The sequence below is a fragment of the Oryzias latipes genome, chromosome 9, assembly GCF_053564925.1.
Source record: "Oryzias latipes strain Hd-rR chromosome 9, Olatipes_Hd-rR_3.1".
Taxonomy (NCBI): domain Eukaryota; kingdom Metazoa; phylum Chordata; class Actinopteri; order Beloniformes; family Adrianichthyidae; genus Oryzias; species Oryzias latipes.
The window spans coordinates 28,957,080-28,976,651 of record NC_136245.1 but is presented as its reverse complement, the minus strand read 5'-3'; the positions used below and the strand labels follow the sequence as shown (position 1 = coordinate 28,976,651).

Here is a 19,572-nt window from a genome sequence, read left to right as displayed (position 1 = left end):
TGAATTATTTAACCCGCCTGGTGGGACGGAAAAGACCAGAACAGCCCTTAACCGGCTTCTCATCAAGCTTCTTATTTCTTCTTTTTCCACCTTCAGGATCCTTTTGATTAAACCACAAAAGATCTCGAGACATTTTTTATTAAATAACAAATACATGAAAACATTTTTGTTCTATTTGACTTGGTTTTTCACATTTTAGGCCTAAAATGTCTTCAGAGAAATACAAAAGCAGGACGATGTCAGAATTCACCAAAAAGCTGCTCATGCACATTATGACAGACGTCAGGGTTTGAATCCTTCAGTCCTGAGTCCCGCTCGCAGAAAACGAAAAGGCTGGTGCACACGGACGGAGGCGCACATGTGAAAAGTGCTGTGCGTGTGGCGGGAAGCCACACCGCTTCAATACCATCATTCATTTAGAAAGAGTTCTCTTGAAAAAGGCTTTTCAGGAGAAGTCTTTTGAGGTTGTGCTGTCACTGTTGTGCTTAGTGTGAGAAAGATGAGGCCACCTTCATCATCTTAACAGTTAAAGAATGTACCTTTTTGAGTGATAACATGTTTAATAAGTACTTTTTTGTTATTTAAACAAAGGAAAAAGTACTTTTTTAATCATTTAAATGAAGTAAAAGTCCCTAATGACTTATCTATATGAAGAAAAGGCCTTTTTTTAGTTATTTAAATGAAAACTTTTTTTTAAATTTAAAAAAGCCTTTTTATGAATTATTTAAATGGAAAAAAAACTTGTTTTAGTCATTTACATGAAGAAAAGTCCTGTTTTGAATTATTTAAATAAAGAAAAAGTACTTTTTGAAATAATTTAAATTAAAATAGTACTTTTTTTGAGTAAAAAGCTCCACTTTAGGGGTGAAATGCTTGAACGTCATGCTTGGAGGTTAAGGAGAAGGCTGGAACCAGTCTGAAACCACAGCAACAACAAACAGCGGCTCAGCAAACAATCTACAAACTGTTTCATTTTTATAAAAAAAAAGAAATTCTGAAAAAACAGAAACAAAAAAACCTAAATCAAGAGTAATTTAGAAAAGCCCTGTTATGCCCTCAACAAGGAGGAGTGTAATCTTTACATTTGGCTTCCTGCAGATCCTAACAGGTGGGGCAAACGTGTTAATGAGATGAAGTCGGTAATCAGTGAGCCTTTAGGTGCTGCATGTTTCTGGCTGTTTCTGGTCTTAGTCCATGCTTGTTACATAAACCAATGTGTTCAGCGTTACAAAAGAAAGCAACATTTCCCCAAATGCTCGACATTTTACAACTATTTGTCGATCCTGTTGTGGTTCAGTGTTCCAGAACCACAAACAAACACATTCAAATATATTTGACATCTCTAGTGTCTGCAGTCGGCTTCTGAACTGCAGAAAAAACAGATTTACTGTTACAGGAATATGGAAGTATCTGGTGCAGCGTGGGACTGACCCTCTATCCTCCTAACTTCCTTTCTGACCTTTGAGAATTTACTTAGAACCTTTACACAAAATAAAACATAAATCCTCAATATTGTTTTGTGCTTAGAGACACCGTCAAGCAGGCACTTTCTTTATCTATTTACATTTGAGTTCGCTCTCTAAATAGATTCTGTTTTCGTCTAGAGGGAAGGACAATCATTGAAAACGGTTGAAATCCCTCTGGGCCAGCTGTCCCTGGCGTGTGCTTAGCTCGGCTGGGTAAACATGTGGGTGGACTAATGTGCAGGACGAGGATGAGAAGCAGCTGACTCTGGGTCAGAGCGGGACGGATTTGGATGTTGGAGAAGATCAAATACACTTTGCTTCCTCTGGAAGACAGCGAAGCTGCTTTTCAATGATATACCGAAGGTAATTATACCTGCAAATACAGACACAAACAGCAGTCAGTATGGATGCAACCATTCACTTTCCCCATGCTTCAGTTTAAACCTCATTGGGCCACAAAAGACTAAAAATTCAGAAAATCACTTTTTATCTGCTGATAAGCACGTAATAATGAAGAAAAACCTTCCATTATAAATCCTTCTTCAATTTAGCACAACACATGTTTGACATTTTCCAACCTGTATGCAGTAGAGATGCATGGACTCACTTCCAACACGACACGCTTTAGCGGTGTAACATACGGTTCAGAATTTTGGCGTCCGATTGCTGGTCATTTCACTGCAGAGGTTGGTTTTCAGTTTTTCTTCAGATTATATTATACTTTTTATGGAATGTCCATTGTTTTCACATTTTCAATATTTCTTTTAAGTTTGCCTGTATTCTTCAAGTTTAAAACAGTTCTTACATGTTATTTTTTGTTTCAAATTCAGTGTTTCTCTCTGTCACATACATAACAAGTAAGTATAAAAAGTGTATGTAACTAAATATTAAAAAATATGTGGCCTACAATAGGATATTAACTGGAAAAAAGAAAAAGGAAGTTCAAAGTTTCTGCTACCTCCTCTGGAGTTTCTGCACTTCTCTGTCCTCCTCCTCCTTCAGCTTGATGATGAAACTCTGCAGAACAGGCATCTCAAACTTGATATACTGCGCCACCTGGTGGAAAGAAAGACTCTTTTCTTTTAGTTGAAGAGTCTCAGAGGACGAGGATATTCACGCTGATACAAAGATGAAAGAGGAAGTGTTGGACTGTGATGCACGACCCCCCCCCTCCCCCAGTGTCAAAGGAAAAATGGACGTACATCATACGTGACTTCTTCACCCAAGTCTTCTTCCATGAGGAAGACTTTGCAGACCTGCTCACATGGACCCTGAATGATCCTCAGCACCAGAGGAAAGTCTGTCCGCTTGAGTTTCACACGTTCTGAAACCATAACACAGAAAAGCAAATGTAACAGAGGGAGTGAAGTATCTCGTCATCCTTATGTCACATGGTTTCATAAATATACTAACATTTTTCATCAGGACCACAGATGGAGAGGTTCATGCAGCTGAAATCTGGAGCTGTTTCTCTTGTGCTGTTAAAACGCTTTGGACTAAAAACCATCCCCTTAGCTCGATGTCTGACAGATGAAGATTTTCTCATGGATTCATTTATGATTGAAGTCATTTGTAATTTAGTGTAAATGTAACTGTTGCCGTCATGATGGTGATTGATGTTTGTCTCAGTACTTTTGGCTCCTCTTTTCCATTAAAGTACTTTGAAATGCCTTGATTGTGAACTGTCCAGTACAAATTAAATCACATCATCATGTAATATAAACAGCTTAATTATGTTGCACTGTTCATGTACACATTCATAAAGTTCAGCATTTTTTGTTCACTTTAATCCCCAAGAATTTGCAGATCTCTGGTTCAGTTTACAGTGTGCCGTCTCATTGTTTGGTGGATTTTTTTTCCCCAGTGAAATTTTGTTTCCCCCTCCCAGCACATTGTGTTCTGCGTCCCGATTGGCTGTAGACCACTGTCAATCAATCTCCTCTGTGCCGTGTCTGCTTTAAGACTGCGTCCAGCGTTCCAAATCTGCATAAATCTTCCACCACGAGCAATTTTTATATTCTTTCGCTAATACTGAATTTTTATTTCTACAAATATTTTTACTTTGAGAGTTTAAACAAGAGAGAAATGTCTTTTCTCTGTCTGAGAAAAGTGTAGAAAGTGCAGCCTGAAAACATCTATAAACAATTGTTAAAAATAAAGCTGGGTACTTTGAGGATTTCACCTCTTGCAGGTTATTTTTACAACTTAAACCACTGTTTTCAAATACATGAGAACCTGAGATTGAAAAAATAAAAGATGACATGTCACCTAGAAAAGGACAACTGGTAAAGAATTGTAGCTTTAAATTGTTTTATTGGACCAGAGACTCCTCTAACTTTTTTTAGGGCTCAACCTCCTTCCAGACGGAAAGACCTCCAGCTCACCTCCACTTGCATGAACGAGATAGAGCGCAAAATCGTCCGGGCTGTTTTCAATCTTGAACTTGTTGAGGAGAACTCGCAGCACCTGAGGCGTGGTCATGCAGCTGTTGATCCGAACATTGGTGACCGAGCCATAAGCAGGTGTGAAAACTGCAGTCTGAAACAGGAAAGCAAACCAACAGTGTGTTATCAGGCATTTGTTTTACAGATGATGTATTCATATGTGTTTTTTTATCCTGCTGAACGAAAACTAATGGACAGAAAGTAAATGAAGGCATTTTCTGTAAATGTGTTAACTCCACCTTATGGTTGTAGAAATGTCCGTTGATGGAGAATCGATGGCGTCGGATTTTTCTTTGGTTACTTGGTGACCTTCGCTGACCCCGCCTCAAGACCCCGGCATCGCTCTTCGTCCGGAGGAGCTGGGCGGAGCTTTCACTGTCCTCTGCTCGCTCAACAATCGATACGAAAGAGTTTGGTGTGGTCACATGTAGCAGATCCTTTTATTTTGGTTTAAATACATATATATTTTTAATCCTAAATAAAAAATGCTTTTATAAATTTAAATCACTAAAAATTGAAAAGCTGATGTTTAACAATGAATTAATAAATGATTTCAGAGTTACTTATAATATTAATCATTAAAAAGTATCCAGGGTTGAAATTCTTTGTTTATTTTGACCTTAGATTTTTATCCTAAACCTTGTGATAGAATAAAGAAGTGAGCTTTGGTTTTTCTCAGCTCCTCACGCTGATGTCTTTACTGAAAGGTTATGAGGTTCCTCACCGTCCGTCTGCTCCTCCATCTCGCCATTATCCTCGGGCTGGTTTTCCGGTGGGGTTATCTCCACCTGAGGTGGTGTCTGCTGGCCCTCTGAGCTGCCAGGAGGACTAAGAATAACAATACAACCAAAGAAAACATTTTTAAAATTGTGGATAAAACTGTTGGTTATTAATAAAAATGTCACTGAAGTATTGTTCATTTATTCATTCATGAATGGATAACAAAACTTAAAGGTGCTCTTAGGTCTGTGCATCATTCATTAAAAAAATACAAGTAAATAAAAATTACATTTAAAAGATGCGTCAGTCATTAAAAATCAAGACATTACTATTAGAAAAGAGTGTTCAAAGTTATTAAAAACAAGGGTGATAATAATAATAAATATACTCACAAAAAACTCTCAAGACCACAGTGGAGCGAGTTTTAAAAAAAATATATCCGACATTGCTACGTTTCAGCAGCTACTGTTTTGAATTTGAGTATTTTAGCAACTTTTAAAACGTTCTTAGCAGGTGGATAAAAATAAATAATAAAATAATACATGAAAAAAAGAAAAAGAAAAAGAAAAACACACAGAAATAAAAATAGGTCAGAAAAAAGTACGTCCATTTTGATCCAACATGTCTAATTTTTTAGCACTAATATTGTTGTTGGTTACCAGCTGGGACTTAGTTAACGATCAAACTATTTCTTTGTTACAGATGATAGATTTAAATGTTGAAAAAGGAGACACAATCTAAGGATCTTCTCTTCTAAAAACCTTCTGTGCCCCCTGACGTCTCATCTGTCCAGTGAAGCACCACTACTGGTGTAACTGGATCCGTCTGCACTGTTTACCCCTGACTGTCCAGATTGCAGCCGGAGTGCCAGGACGTGGATGATGGGGGTGGCCGAATTCGCTCGTGGTCGTCCTGCATCTGAAGCCTGATTGGTCGCCGCAGGCCCCAAAAGATATTTAGCAAGCCCTCAATGATCAGCTCCCCTTCTTCCTGTGGAGACAAATCAATGCGTAAGAACACACACATGCACTCAGAGTGGGGGACGGGGGACGGATTCGATTACAAATGACTGAAGATGAGTGAAGAGTTTGGACAGAGCGACCGTTCTGCTGAAATGTAATATAATGAGCAAAACATGCAGTCCTCACCTCTCTGTGCCGTAACTGTAGATTCTGCCCATCGTAATACAGGTTGTATGTTTTAAGATGAGAGAGCACCGTTGCCCTAAAAAACACAGGAGATGAATCACTCAGGAGGAAATGCTGTTGACTGAAGAGCACGCCGCTAATTTTAGCTGTAGCTGCGTAAACACAGCCATTCTAACCGTTTTACACGACGTGGTGGAGATAAGGGTAAACCAAGCCTCTGCAGAAGCTAACATGTCATCGTAGAGCACTGTCAGACAAACAATGCAGAATGAAACGGTGCTCCAACTGGAAAAAGAACTGCAAAGCTGAGGTGTTCAAACATTTGAAACTTTAGCAGCCATCATTTGACCTCTCTAGTGTAATTAATGTACAGTCTGCTGGAAAACAACACCTTTGAACCTAATCTTTAGAGCAACAGCTCTTCGTTTTGACTACATCTACATCTATTCATTCCAATCTGTCAGTGCTGGGAACGTGATCAGATACTTAATCCAGAAGTAATACAAGTATAGAATAAAAGTAACAAGTCATCGGGTAAAGTAACTATTTGTTAAATAAAGTTGCTTTATGTCAAAATGATCATTTTTCTGATTAGTTTTTAAGTCAATAGAAATAAATAAAAGTATCAATATGTATTGCATATCAACAGACAGCTAAAGGTTTAAAGTATGAGTACATTGAAGTATACTTAAAGTATAAGTACACAGCAGCGATTCTAAAACGTGTTTAACTCTATTACAAAATAAATCCACCTCTGACAACTAAAAAATGAAAAAACCTGGACAACAAAGTGTTTGGTTTGCAACAAAAATAAATATTCAAATGACATAAAGTGCCTTTAACTCTGTTGTTAAATTAAATAACTCAAATATAAAATCTCAGAAAGCTGTTTGGGTTAACAACAGTTGTTATTTTCTCCAGCGGTAATCAGTTGAATCATAAAATATTCTTGCAGAAACTGTAGCTTATTAAAAACTTCAAACTCTCACAACTTGAGATAAAAGTCTGGATGTGGTTCTAATATCTCCACCAAGAAAAACGCAAACTATGCATCAAAACAACATTGGCTCTGATTGGCTACCATGAAACATGACACTGCTTTAGCCAATCATAATAGCTTATCCTGTTGTGAACCCGCCCACTTTAAGACAAAACGGGGTGGTGATGCTTTTGGCTTGTACAGTTTATTAATCAATTCTGTGTTTAACATTCAGTAATAATGAACACAAAACCAGTAATTATTGAATTATGAACATTACTGGCAATTACCTATAACCGCCAATTCAAACAGCATTATTACAAAAATGTCAATTGTGGAAACAAAACTTTTCTTTGTGATAAAAAATGGTTTTATTGCAAAATAAAACATATTACTCTGACTACAAATACAGAGAAGATTATTGTGAGAGTAAATACATTTTTTAAACAGTTTAGAAGAAGAACTAATACAAACAATAAACTGTAAAAGCACTTTTTTAATCTAAAAACTTAATTTGAATCTTTGTTTGCGGTCATTTAAAGCAAATTTTTGAATTCTGCAGTACATAAACAAGCAGCAAAACATATAAGACGATAATGCTTGCTTTTATCGTACATTAGATTAGTTATATCTTGGTTATTATTGTTGACCATATTTAGTATCAGGCATGACCATGCTTCAATATAATTATTGTAACATGCATTCAATCCTTACCGTGGGATAAAAAATATAACAACCAGCAGGGAAAGCAAAGGTCTGGAGGCAAACTAGTCTGAAATATTGATTTACTGACTTTAAATGTAATGATAAAGGAAAATATTTAAAGCCTCTTAATGCACCAATAAATTGAAGCACTCGCTGAAATGACTTTTGCTTGAATAAAACGAATAAGCATTATTTTAAAAATAGAGTCTAAGTGCAAAGGGCCTTCAAAACAAAATATTCTAATCATTTGACTTCTTTCTTAAACGGTTAATGAAGTTCATGATGAACGTAAAACGTCTTATTGTGACTCAGCAAACTGAAGGCTGTTCGTTTGCCTCAGAAATGAGGAACAGCGACTTCTGAGAGAGTCTGTGAGACTACCGTTCTATTTCACAAACCAACAGTTTAAACACATGCAGGACGGCGGATAACGTGGCTGCTGACACACGTGTAACCCTTGTGCTGTCTTAGATGACCCCACCCTTACATTGACGTGTTCTTCCTACCATGACTAAGGTGGATAAAGGTGGAAAGATTTCATGTAATCCATGGACACCAGTGAAGATCACAAATCATTGAAGAAAAAAGGTTCAGAGCACAGTCTAGTGGGTCTAGATGACCCAACTCCCAATGTTAAAGTGCCTAGGATAGCACAATGGTGAACTGTGCATGTTTAGGTGTGAAATGGCAGGAAGACTTCGCTTACTTGCTGACAAACTTGTTCTCTCCGATCTGAACCTCGTTCTCCGTCTCATCCATTCTCCGTCAGCATGGGGGGAGCTGGCAAACAAAAAGCCCACAGAGTTAAAGCTCGTCCGTCTGACTTGGTCCCATGACTCCTCATGACAAGCAACGAAAATCACAAAGAAGCTGGGCTGAAGAGGAGGAACAGACTGCAGGAAGAAGAGGAGGAGGAGGTCCACCTCCGGACTGTAGACAGAAACAACAGATCCTATCTTCTTTCCTGTCAAACTTTTTCTTTCAAGATTTCGAAAAGTGGGCCTCTCTGCACACAGCAAAGAAAACTGGCTGTTGCCAAATCTTTAGAAATGAACGCTGCATTTTCATCCATACAGCTGCCAAAAATGGCTCTCAGCCATCACTGTGGTGGGGGTTTGGCAGGAAGAGCGTCTTCAGAAAGAGATGGACAGGTGTGGGACATATGGGCCACCCCCAGGTTGGAATTATTTCAGCTGCTTGAACATTCATCACTATGCATTCAACACTGACATGACAGAAACAAATGCATTTTTACTGACAGGAACTACAGCCTTTACGCCAAAAAATACTAGAAATGCACATGTGGTCGTTTCGGCTCCAGACATTTGCTTCAATGTGAAATGAATGGTTTTTAAAACCCAGACTAAATATAATATTCTACGAGCAAAGTGATCGTACCGTGATGACTGTCGATTCCTGTGGAGTCTCCTGAGAGATGGCGCCGTCAGCGTGAAGGCGCAATAAATGATTAAGCAGGTCGACTTTCTGTCAATCCCTGGTGGTACCTTATCATGTATCTGTGTCAAAGAGCCAGAAAGTGGGTCTTTGGAGCGTGACAGCAAACAAATTGTAGCAAAAAAAAGAAACCTAAATAGCAAAGGGTGTTTAAAGGAAGTGAGTGCTCCCCTTCCGTCAAACAGCTTCCTCCTTAGCTCAGTCAGTCACACAGGAAACTAACATCACCAAATCCACGGGCCGGAGCTTCCTCAATTCAAACAGCAGAGAAGATTTCCTGTGTTCTAACTACTGAACATGTGACGGCCAGCAGACACACGGCTAAGCGTGTTTGTTCAAAACGACGGCTGTCAATCTCTGATATGAATGCGTCCGAATAAAACAACCACCAGCCATGCCAAGCTCATCAATAATTCAGCACTCATATTAAGTCTGGCGTTCACCCGACAGCTCTCCATTGACCCACACAATGGCGGCCATTAGCCTTTAATATCATCGTCTGAAGGCGGCTGTGCTTGAAGACTTTCCAACAGCTGAAGCCGGTGCTCTGAAACTGACATGTGGCCAGCTGCTGAACCTGAACAACGCTCAGATGTGGTGTCAAGTCACAGGAATGACGTCAACTTCACATCAACTAGACCGGAGGTGGGCCAACGTTTTACCTCGTGGGCCATAAAGGGTTCTAAAATTTGACAGATGGGCCGGACCACAAGCAGATGCAGAGTGCTTTGGTAACATATGGGGAAAAACTATACATATTTTAAAACACAACATTTAGGAGTTTTTTTTTCAAAACTTTGGCTTTTGTTCACAGCCAATTGCACTGATAGGTTTGTGTCCTTCAGGGAAAAACACAAAATGACACGTGACCATCAGAAAAACAACAAATCTTCAGACGGCTCATGAATGCAGAATAACTTACTGACGGGCAATTTATGTGTAGAGCAGCATCAATGGGAAGACATCAGAATTAAACGTAAAATAAAACTTTAATAAGGATTGTCATTATCATTTATTCCAGTTTGGTGGGCCAGATTAAATAATTTAACAGGTTGTAGTTTGCAATGCCCACCCCTGAACTAGACAGAAAGTTAAAAAAAAAAAAAAAAACCTCAAGTGTTCATATATTTCCTGGTTTCTATTATTCTTTTTTGTTTTTTGATTGCCAAGACAACATTTAAGCTTAGCTTTCCGGATTGTTTTATCATTTTTACCAATGCTAGCACCAAATTGCAGCTACGGTTATTAAAAATTATTGAATTGAGAAAAACGTTGAAATTGGCTGTATATTTAGACTTACAGAGAGGAATAGACATCGGAATAACATTTACCAAAAGAATATTGTTTTAGGCAACTTTAAGAATGAATTAGGGCAACACGACATAAAGAAAACTCACAATGTGCCATATTTGTGATCCCTATGACTGTCGATATGAACAAATAGTGAAGTGAATAATGCCTCCTTTCCATTGCACTACAATTTTTTTAAATAAATAACTTAAACTGACTTCTGCCTATGGAGGCAGGCTTTTAACATAAAAGGGTCCATCCGATTGGTCAAATGCGTAAAAGGCTCAAATTAGACTGCTAAATAATAAAAAGCTGCCCTAACATTGATGTAGTGAACATTTACTGTTATTGTAAAACGCGTATTGCACCGGTTGATGTTGTGATGACGATTTGCGATTGGCCTGGTTTAAATCCTCTGCATAAAGTAGCGAGTAACTGAGCCAACATCTGCATGTGTTGCTCCAGTTGTTTTGGATCTCTGTGCTGGCAGGCAGTCCAAATGTAGACCTCATTGACTGCCAAAAATTCCCATGAGTCTCGTTACGACCTCAGACGCTCCAGTCCTCGAATGTCTCAGACGCCTTCACTGCATTGTTGTTTGGAATCACATTAAAGACCCACTCCAATGAATATTGTGTCTTTTGGAGTTTTAAACACGTTTTTGAGGCATTTTTTCCTCATAATGGAGGACATAAAATAAAGAACAACAAGATGAAATCTGCATGTCTGAGTATTTCTTTATTCAAATTGAAAAAATGCAGTCGGAAAAAGGCTTGTACAGTTGGTGTGTCACAAGCTCTCTGCTTCACTTCTTTCTGATTCACCTGCAGACAAACAGATCCTTGTCTGAGATGGATCTAAACTGTACGGCTGGATAGCTCTGATATTGCTCGCCACGTTTGCTGCACCGGTAATGTTAGGTTGAGGATATGAGGAGCTGTAAGCTAGCTAGAGACAGTGCAAACAAAAGGATGATGGAAAATGAGGGCAGGCTCACTGCGTGTCAAAAGTCTCCGATGAATTTTGGATGAACCCCTGCCGCTCTGCAGAAACTAGGTCCTAGAAAACGAGACAGATTTTTTAAATTTAGGCTAAAAATCGCATAAATCATAATGACATACCTCTGGGAATGCATTGAAAATAGATCAAAAGATGATTGGAGGGGGAATTTAAAGAAATCTGGTGCACAGCGTGCTATTAAAATTCAAGACTCCCTGTGCTGCCTCCTCAGCATTTCTCTGCACACATGCTCCCTTGTTGTCTCCTCCTCTCCATCAATGCTCCTCCTGGCAGATGTGGTGAATGAGGAGCTCCAAATCTTTTGCCTGTCCTTTCTTAGCACCACCGACACCACCTCCCATTGCCTTTCAGCCTCCACATAACTCCTGCTCTGCCTCACTATTGTCACCATTGTCATAGCAACGCCAGAAAACAACTGTGCTCCAGAAAACAGCACACCCAGCCTCTTCTCAGTATCCTTGCTTCCTAGCAGCACAACTTCTATCCAAAAAACAAAGAAATAAAGATGGCTCAGATGTCCAACCAGACATTTAACTGAACTCTTCTCTCGTTTGTATGACAAAGGATTGTCCAACAATGGAAATCTCAGCTTTACTTGTTCCCTTTAGTTGTGTTTTAAAGGATACAGGCTGCAGCTTTCTGTAACACTTCTGTAACCTTTTTGACAAAACCATGAATCAAACTCTTAGGTATTTCATTAAGCTGTAGAGACCGGGCAGTGAATGTTTTTTTAAAAGCCTCCTGCCTCCCTGTAGCTGTCACAGCAGTGATGAATTTCGCCTATTATATAACGGCCGCTGGTCGTGAATGCTTAGAAAAAGCTGTTTCCCCTTCTTTTATTTTGGCTGCTGGCTGTGAAATCAAGCGCGGCTCTGCATGTAAATTACAACATGAAAGATTGCGGATTTTTGTTGGGAGTTTCTGTAAAGAAAAATGCGTGACTCGAACATACATTTCCCCGCACTTGTAATATTACTGACTGTGGGACTTAGCAACCCCGCGCCGACTCTGAATCTTATTCCTACCGACTTTCGGAGGTCCTCTTTCGGTTGAGCTGCGGCGCCTCTGATGTGCTTCTTCGTCTTCCTTTGATGGAAAACCTTCCGTTAACTGTCAGCTTTCCGCGTCCGCCGTCTGAAACACTCAGACGGGCGCGTGCAGACGAGCTTGTAAAAGTGGGATTTTAAACTAAAAAAAACGAGAGGAGGGGAGCGCGAGCTCCATCTGCTGTGGTCGACCTCGCGGGGGTTCGGCCGCGAGCCAATCGGAAGGCGAGACCGGCGCGTCTTTTGTTCGCTCCGCGTGCGTTGCTGAATGAAAACATGACAACAATGGGAGAAGCGAGCATGCGCAAACTCTTAATCGGCGTGCAAGTCACTGGAATCCCAATGACGGACTTGTTACTATTGTTTAGACGTAATATATTACTTTACAATAACAGTTACCATGCTTTTAATGACTACAAATGTCTGTAAACTGCAAAAATCATCTCTCACGCGTTTATATGCTCTTTAGAAATGTGATAATCCAAATAATTTGAAAAGTTAAGGTAAAAAGTAAAGAAGACTTAAAGTAAAACTACAAAGGGGCTGAAAGGTCATATAAACTAGACATTTTGGTAACCTGTTGAACAACTAGCCTATACAGATTCAGGGTGGATGGTTTGGACCGCCTCTGGGGACTGTCAACAAATTATCGAGTTTTTTTTTTTTTTGGTCAATAGCATTTAAGTTATTGGACCCAACCACACCAAATTACTCGAGTATAGTAAAACTGGCTAAGCACTGATACAGTAGTTTAGATTTGCTTTAAGGCTTTTTCTATTTTTTTGTTAACGGAGGCGGAAAGACCCACGGCAGAGACACATTTACCCATTTGAAAAGTAATTCACTCGTTACTTTACATTACTTTTTGTTCATACAAATTCTCAAGGGAAAAACAGCACAAACTAGATCCTTTCATCTCTCATTTAACTTTATTTTTAAAGCAATGGCCTCGTGCAATAAACGTGGTTCAAGACAAAACCTGGGTTTATTATAATTCAGTCAACAGTGTGAAAAATGACACAAAAGAAAGTTCACTGCTCAAAGTGAGATGTGGGGAAAAAGATAAAGTCATTCTGACTGGAGGGGCGGGGCTAGAACCGGCTCTTTCGGTTCTTAAGTGGCTCTTCGGGTCATTTTATTCCTTAAATTCCTTCATTATCAACAACAATAGGAAACAATTATGCACAAACTGAATGACTAATGTAAAAATGTGTTTCTATTTATGGAAAAAATAATTATGAAATATTAAAAACAACTATTTAAATTTCAACTTTTTTCTTTTTATGATGAAGCTTTTTTTCCTTTTAAATAAATTCAAAGTGAAACAACTTCTTGTTGCATCAGTCTCTTCCTCATGCAGGTGCATGGTTCCTGTGAATCTGTGTAGCGAACTAAAGCTCCTCCCTCTTCTGCTCAGTGGTGAGAGTATGTAGAACGGCTCCCAGGAAGGAGTTGGCTCGTGTCGTTCGCGCACGAGCCAGCCTTCTCTGTTTCGTCTAATTAACAGAGAAAATGGTAAATAAATTAAATGGCAAAATAAACAAATAATTGCAATTTATTTACTGAAATTGGAACAGTATTTCGTTACTTTGTAATCCGTCGCCCCAAACACTGCCCGCGAAGAGACCTGCAACGGCAGTGACCCGAAGGGCCACAGCTATCGCATCACATTAAAAACGTCTTAGGTTGAAGTTTGATAAATAAAAAGGAATTTCAAATAGAACTCAAAGTGTAACATTTATGTCTGTGTGATCAACATATAAACATTAATGGTGTAAAATAGAGATGAAATTATTTAAATCCTAATAATTGTGGCCCTACAACAGACTGGAGACCTATTCAGGGTGTACCCCACCTTCACCCAATGGAAGGGATTTAGCAGGTTTGAAGACAGACAGATTGGAATTGTCCTGTCCAGGAAGAAACTAAACTTCTGTTAGTTGAGGAAGGAGAGGAGGAAGATGTTTTTGTAAACAAAAAAGGAAATGCAGGACTGTAGGAGAAACTCTGAATGTAGAAACTCTGACAGGGCAAACAGAGAGTTGGTGACATGATGGAAAGAAGATGGTGGTGTGAGGATGACTGTGGTGGTGAGACAGAAGAAGAGGACCATGGGAGGAGCAAGTGCTGGAAGTGGTTTTTAGGGAGGAGTTTAAATAAGCATTGGGAGATCAGATAGAAATGTTCTGTAGATGTGTTCGAGGAGTTGAAGGCAGAGGTGGGACTGTACCAAGGATCAGCTTTGAGCTCCTTGTTTGCTGTGGTGACGAACAGACTGACAGATGAGGCTAGACAGGCATCTCTGTGGACAATGATGTTCTCAGACGACACTGGGAGAGCAGGGAGCGGGTGGAGGAACCTTTATAGGGGTGGAAGTTTGCTCTGAAAATGAGAATGAACATGTGCTGCAGCAAGACAGCATCTATGTGAGCAAATGAGAGGTGGACGACGGATTTAGGTGCAACGTGTGAGTAAGAATGAAAGGACGTGTAGAAGAATGTGGGGAGAGCAGCCATGCAGGACTGCCAGAATCCAGGCCTAGAGGGCCGGTGACCTACATGTTTTTCAACCATCCTTCCATTGAAGCTAATTATTGGCTAAACACACCTGATCCAGGTAATCAACAGCAGATAAGGCAGGGTTTCTGGAAAACCAGCAGGAGGCCGGGCCTCCAGGCCTGGATTTGGGCCCCCATGAGGCTCCGAAAAAGAGACAGGAGGCAGAGATGAAGATGCAGAGGTTCTCCTTGGCCATGACCAGGATGGATAGGACCATGAATGAATCCATCAGAGAAACAGTTCATGGTAAATGTTTGAGGACAAATGCAGGGAAGCAGACCGAGATGGTTTAGATACATAGAGAGGAAGAACAGTGCTGATGTTGGTAAAATGATACAGAGGATGGAACTACAAAGAAAAAGATGCCTGGAAGAAAACCAAAGAGGAAGTTCATGGATGTTATGCAGGACAGGTTATTGTGAAGGAGGAGAATGTAGAATTTGGGATAGGATGGAGATTTTCTGTGGCAACCTCTAAAAGAAGCAGGTAAAGGTGATTAAAGAGAATCTCCACAGGGTGGTAGATTTCCACGTTTTAGACGTTTTAAACGTGTAGATTAGCACGTTTCCCCCTACTGGCCATTTGTTGTACTGCGTTTTTTCACCCACATAAGATTTAACCCTTGTGCTATTTTAGATGACCCCACCTTTACATTGACGTCTTCTCCCTACCATGACAAAGGTGGAACGATTTCATGTAATCCATGGACACCAGTGAAGATCAAAAATCATTGAAGAAAAAAGGTTCAGCGCACTGTCTAGTGGGTCTAGATGACCCAACTCCCAATGTTAAAGTACCTAGGATAGCACAAGGGTTAAAAAAAAACAAAAAAAATACTAACAAGTACGCTTTAAAAAAAAAGGACACAAGACTGAATTCATTCTGTAACATCATATTAAAGTTTTAGGAACAAGAATAAAACATTTTGATGCTACAATTAGTTTACACAACTCTGACAGAATTTTTTGCAAACATTAAATATATTTTGCGTGTTAACCATTTAAAGCCACTTTGCTTGATCTTTGATTTAAACTGGCAATTTATTGTATAGACATAAAAAAATTAAATGCCTTAAAAGAAAAATAAATCACCAATTCAAAATAGGATCCAAATGCATTTACTTTTTAGATTAAAAGTACAAGACAGTGCGCTTTCCATGATGAATTAAGGTTAAAAGTTGGGATTTTTTTTTCCATACAAATATTTGCTTGCAAAACAAAACGATGTATAAAAAACATTTTAAAAGAAAAAACAAGAAAAAAAAACAAGTATAATCTTCAGGTAGCACCCCCTTCAAAATAACTGAAAGGGATGAATATCTTTGTTTTTAAATCCCTCTGGTCACTTTCTTAAGAAGCCAGAAATATAACTTTTTTATTCTAAATGGACCACTTGTGTAACAAATTTGTTAAAGATAAAAATACTTTTCAGGCACAAAGACAACCGACGTTCATCTGAAATGAAAAAAGGCTGCCAATGAACAGGCTTTCAGCAAGCGTCCCCTCCTGTATCCAGAAATATGAACAGGTGGAACTCCTGGAGAGAAAAACCAGGTAGACTGCACATGACAGGACATCAGTACATTTTCATAGCAGGACAGGGAGGATGGTATCAAAGGAGAGTTCATTATAGGCTGCATGATGATGGACCGATGCAATGGTATTGAAAAAAAAACCAAAGAAGATGCTGCGACTTTTCCCAAATCTACTTCATCACCAAAAACTCTTCAGTGGAGGAGAGCGTCAAAATCTTCAGTGCATGAACTCTGGGCTTACAATTAATGTTAATGTTAAACTGTCTGATTATTGAATAGTAGATATGTTTATAAGAAGATTTCAGTTCTAAGTTTTCAGGTGCGTAAATCGGACTCTCGGACCTCTGATTTTGGCATCGTTTCTCGTGCAAACGGCGTTTACAGAAACAAAGCTTCAAAAAAAAAACCACCACCTAGTTTTCAGGTTTTACGTCTTAAAGTGTCTCCATCTTGCTTATAAATATAATACATTACATATGGAATGGAATAAAAGCAAGAAACGATAGACATAAACAGTAGAAACCACCTCATCAGGTTAAATGTAAACATGTAAAACTAACTAATTAGATTCAGCACTTTCCCACAATGGAACATACAAAATAAAATCCTTCTCCGTGAAAGCATTTAGCATGTTACTTATAAAACATGTAAAAAAAAAAAAAAAAAAAAAAAAAAAAAAAGTACATTTTTTTCAGTAGCAACAAAAACCAAAAATGACATAACAGCAGAAGTAAAATGAGAGATTTCAGCATCTTGCTTTGGTAAAACACCAGAGGAGTTCCATATTCTTCATCCTTTTTAAACTGTTTTCTTTGTTAGCTGTTGGAAGCAGCTCAAGAATGCAGATTGGTCGGATGTTTGGGGTGACAGAGCAAAATTTAAAAAAAAATAACTGCACAAATCTAGATTCAGATGGGTGAATGAAAGAAAAGCCTGACTTCTCACCAACATATCCTTGTTTTTCAGAACAGTTGTGATGACCAATCCACAGGAGATTAGTAATCCCTGCACTCGGATTAAAAGTTATACATTTTTCCTGCTGCTCCTCATTCTCCAGACAAGGCCCTGCGTCTATAGCTGTGTGTGTTTGAACACTGTAGCGTTCATAAATGCACTCGTGTCACCATGACGGTTTCATAGCTCGCTCCAATAGAAAAGAGCAAACATGTAAAGCAAATAAATGTATTCATCCATCTTTAGTATAATGTATAAAATATTTTTTAAAAGCTTACTGTGTGGAATAAAATATTTTGGGAATTATGTCAGGAAGTTTGGATTACTAACCGGTGTATAATACTGACAGGGAGAGGGGATGTAAACTTGGATGTCAAAGATGTGAAGCTGTGGAGCTGAGAGTTTAGTGTGGGAGGTGAGCAGATGATGCAGATGTGTGGATCTCTGAGGAAGAGGAGAGAGTTCTGGGGCTGTGCAGTGACATTCTACTTTTGAACTCAGGAGGCAGACAGTGCAAAAAGAAAAAAGAAGAAAAAAAAACAACTCACAATCACATGGCTAAGAGCATCCGACAAGCTACTTCCATCAGTCTGCACTGCAGCACAAACGAGTTCCACGGAGGCTGTCGGTGTGTGCGTGCATCTCAAAATGCGGTTGCATAAAGTTTGGAGGCAAATAAGTCGGAACGTGGTCCTCGATTGACACTACAGCACTGCTAGTTTTTAGGAGAATGCTTTCAGATGAGTTGGGGAATGGGCGCGACTGCAAATTCTGTGGATCATCAACCGAGTTGGATGTCCGGCTGTCGCATTGTGGAAGATGATCAAAGCGCGACGGCTGTTTTTCCCCCCTGCTTAATGCACACATGGATGCACACCAACAGACCTCTACCTGGGGACAACAGTGTGCAGTGACTTGCTATAGCATGCTTAAAAACCTAGCCTAAGAGGCTTAAGGAAAGACATACTGCTGAGGGGGGTGGGGGTGGGGGGCAGGTGCAACATATTTTCTTCCACACAATCCTGCGCTGCGTTTGTGCTCCAATCTCCCATCATTTTCTTTAGTGTACCGTTCATTCCTCTTATATTCGGACACTCTAAAGATGGATTCGGGCCGGCGGCTATACCCCGCTCTCCCCTGAAGCTGAGCCTCCCTCCCCTCCCTTCACTGCGTCCCCGTGTCCCTTTCTGCTCTTGATGGAGTCCTTTCGCCTCCCCCAGTGGTAGCCCGTGAAGGTGGGGCTGATGGGGATGTGTTTGAAGATAGAGTGTCTGCGGATGAAGTCCATTCCGAAAGGCAGGTCGTAGGAATTCATTCCTTCCAGCTCCGCAGCGCTGAGGCCAGAACCACGCTTCAGCTTTCTGATGCCTCGTTCTTCCAGGGACCCTGGAGTTAAGGCAAGAGAGAAGTGTCAAAATTCATCCAACTACTCCAACCAGATGTGGCTGCAGTGATTGTGGTGCAAAGTACAGTCAATAAAAACTTCATTCTGTTCACGTTTGATTATTAAAGTCAATCTGTTTTTTTCTAAAGACCGTCCTGTTTGACAAGTATTTCTTAAATCCTGGATTAAGAAAAAAAAATCTCCTGCATCTGTGCTCCTAAGTACAGGTTTGAAACCTAAAGGTGAAAGAAAAAGCAGTTTGTTGAAGTAAAATTGATATAAAAAATGTACGGCAAAAAAATGCAAATGTTTAAAATGGCTCTTTTCCATGTCTTGTTTTTTAATTTTATATTTAAGTCTTGCTTAAATCTTCCAATCCGTGTAGGCCATCAACACTGAAACTATATGAAAACTGGACTGAGTGACAGGAAGTGCCCGCCGGCTCTACTGAGAAATAAACAGCTATAACTCTGTCTTTATTATTGTCAGAACAACCATTCTTGATCTGCTACCCTTTTTAACACGTTTTTGCCGATCATCGTTATTTTTTCATATTTCTTTTTCTGTAGTGCCAGTTATTCAAGTTATAAACTGGCAAATCAGACATCTCAATAAAAGTAGGTGGAACTGCTAGACCCCACATCCAATGTTTTTAAATTGCTAGACAAATTTTGTTTAACCCGGTTTCAAGTGGTAAGGGGTGTGGACTTCCAACAAGCTCAGACCTGATTGGGAAGAGTGGTTGCCATAGAAACGTAGACTCAGACCAATCACATTTTACTACGATCTAGCTCCAACATGGAGCATATTGAGAAAAAAAAAAAAAGGCGAATCAATTGGCTTCACTTCACTGGAGCTGGAAGTAAGGC

At 39.5% G+C, this 19,572-nt stretch overlaps 2 protein-coding genes across 10 annotated transcripts in view; both read right to left on the bottom strand.

Moving 5' to 3' along the window:
* Positions 1 to 122: 122 nt before the first annotated feature.
* rassf2b (Ras association domain family member 2b) lies at positions 123 to 12,557 on the bottom strand. Of its 3 annotated transcripts, XM_011478905.4 has the most exons (11): positions 12,253 to 12,557; positions 8,861 to 8,979; positions 8,169 to 8,242; positions 5,779 to 5,854; positions 5,469 to 5,620; positions 4,635 to 4,738; positions 4,150 to 4,292; positions 3,851 to 4,004; positions 2,669 to 2,790; positions 2,425 to 2,522; positions 123 to 1,839 (listed from the first exon to the last, which is right to left on the bottom strand). In XM_011478905.4, exons 3-11 carry the CDS (start codon positions 8,219 to 8,221, stop codon positions 1,770 to 1,772), a joined length of 972 nt encoding a protein of 323 aa, XP_011477207.1. In that variant the 5' UTR covers positions 8,222 to 8,242; positions 8,861 to 8,979; positions 12,253 to 12,557; the 3' UTR covers positions 123 to 1,769. The 3 variants fall into 3 exon arrangements, with proteins under 3 accessions (XP_011477207.1, XP_011477205.1, XP_078809332.1); XM_011478903.4 differs by lacking the exon at positions 8,861 to 8,979 and having other exon boundaries at positions 12,253 to 12,551; XM_078953206.1 differs by lacking the exon at positions 12,253 to 12,557 and having other exon boundaries at positions 8,861 to 9,000.
* Positions 12,558 to 15,707: 3,150 nt separating this feature from the next.
* The window catches only part of slc23a2 (solute carrier family 23 member 2), a 31,802-nt gene continuing 27,937 nt past the window's right edge, over positions 15,708 to 19,572 (bottom strand). For all 7 annotated transcript variants that reach the window (XM_004072276.5, XM_011478906.4, XM_011478908.4 and 4 more), the window contains one exon: positions 15,708 to 18,705. In XM_004072276.5, coding sequence (XP_004072324.1) covers positions 18,440 to 18,705 — 266 coding nt within the window. In that variant the 3' untranslated portion in view covers positions 15,708 to 18,439. The remainder of the gene's footprint in view (positions 18,706 to 19,572) is intronic.

What these genes read in the sequence shown, in the direction of transcription:
- rassf2b (XM_011478905.4), bottom strand. Translation starts at nt 8,221, where the DNA reads ATGGATGAGACGGAGAACGAGGTTCAGATCGGAGAGAACAAGTTTGTC. An exon ending in TGCAATCTGGACAGTCAGGG is followed by an intron (nt 4,739 to 5,468) that starts GTAAACAGTGCA and finishes TGTTATTCTTAG; the next exon opens with TCCTCCTGGCAGCTCAGAGG. An exon ending in GACATTTCTACAACCATAAG is followed by an intron (nt 4,005 to 4,149) that starts GTGGAGTTAACA and finishes TTCCTGTTTCAG; the next exon opens with ACTGCAGTTTTCACACCTGC.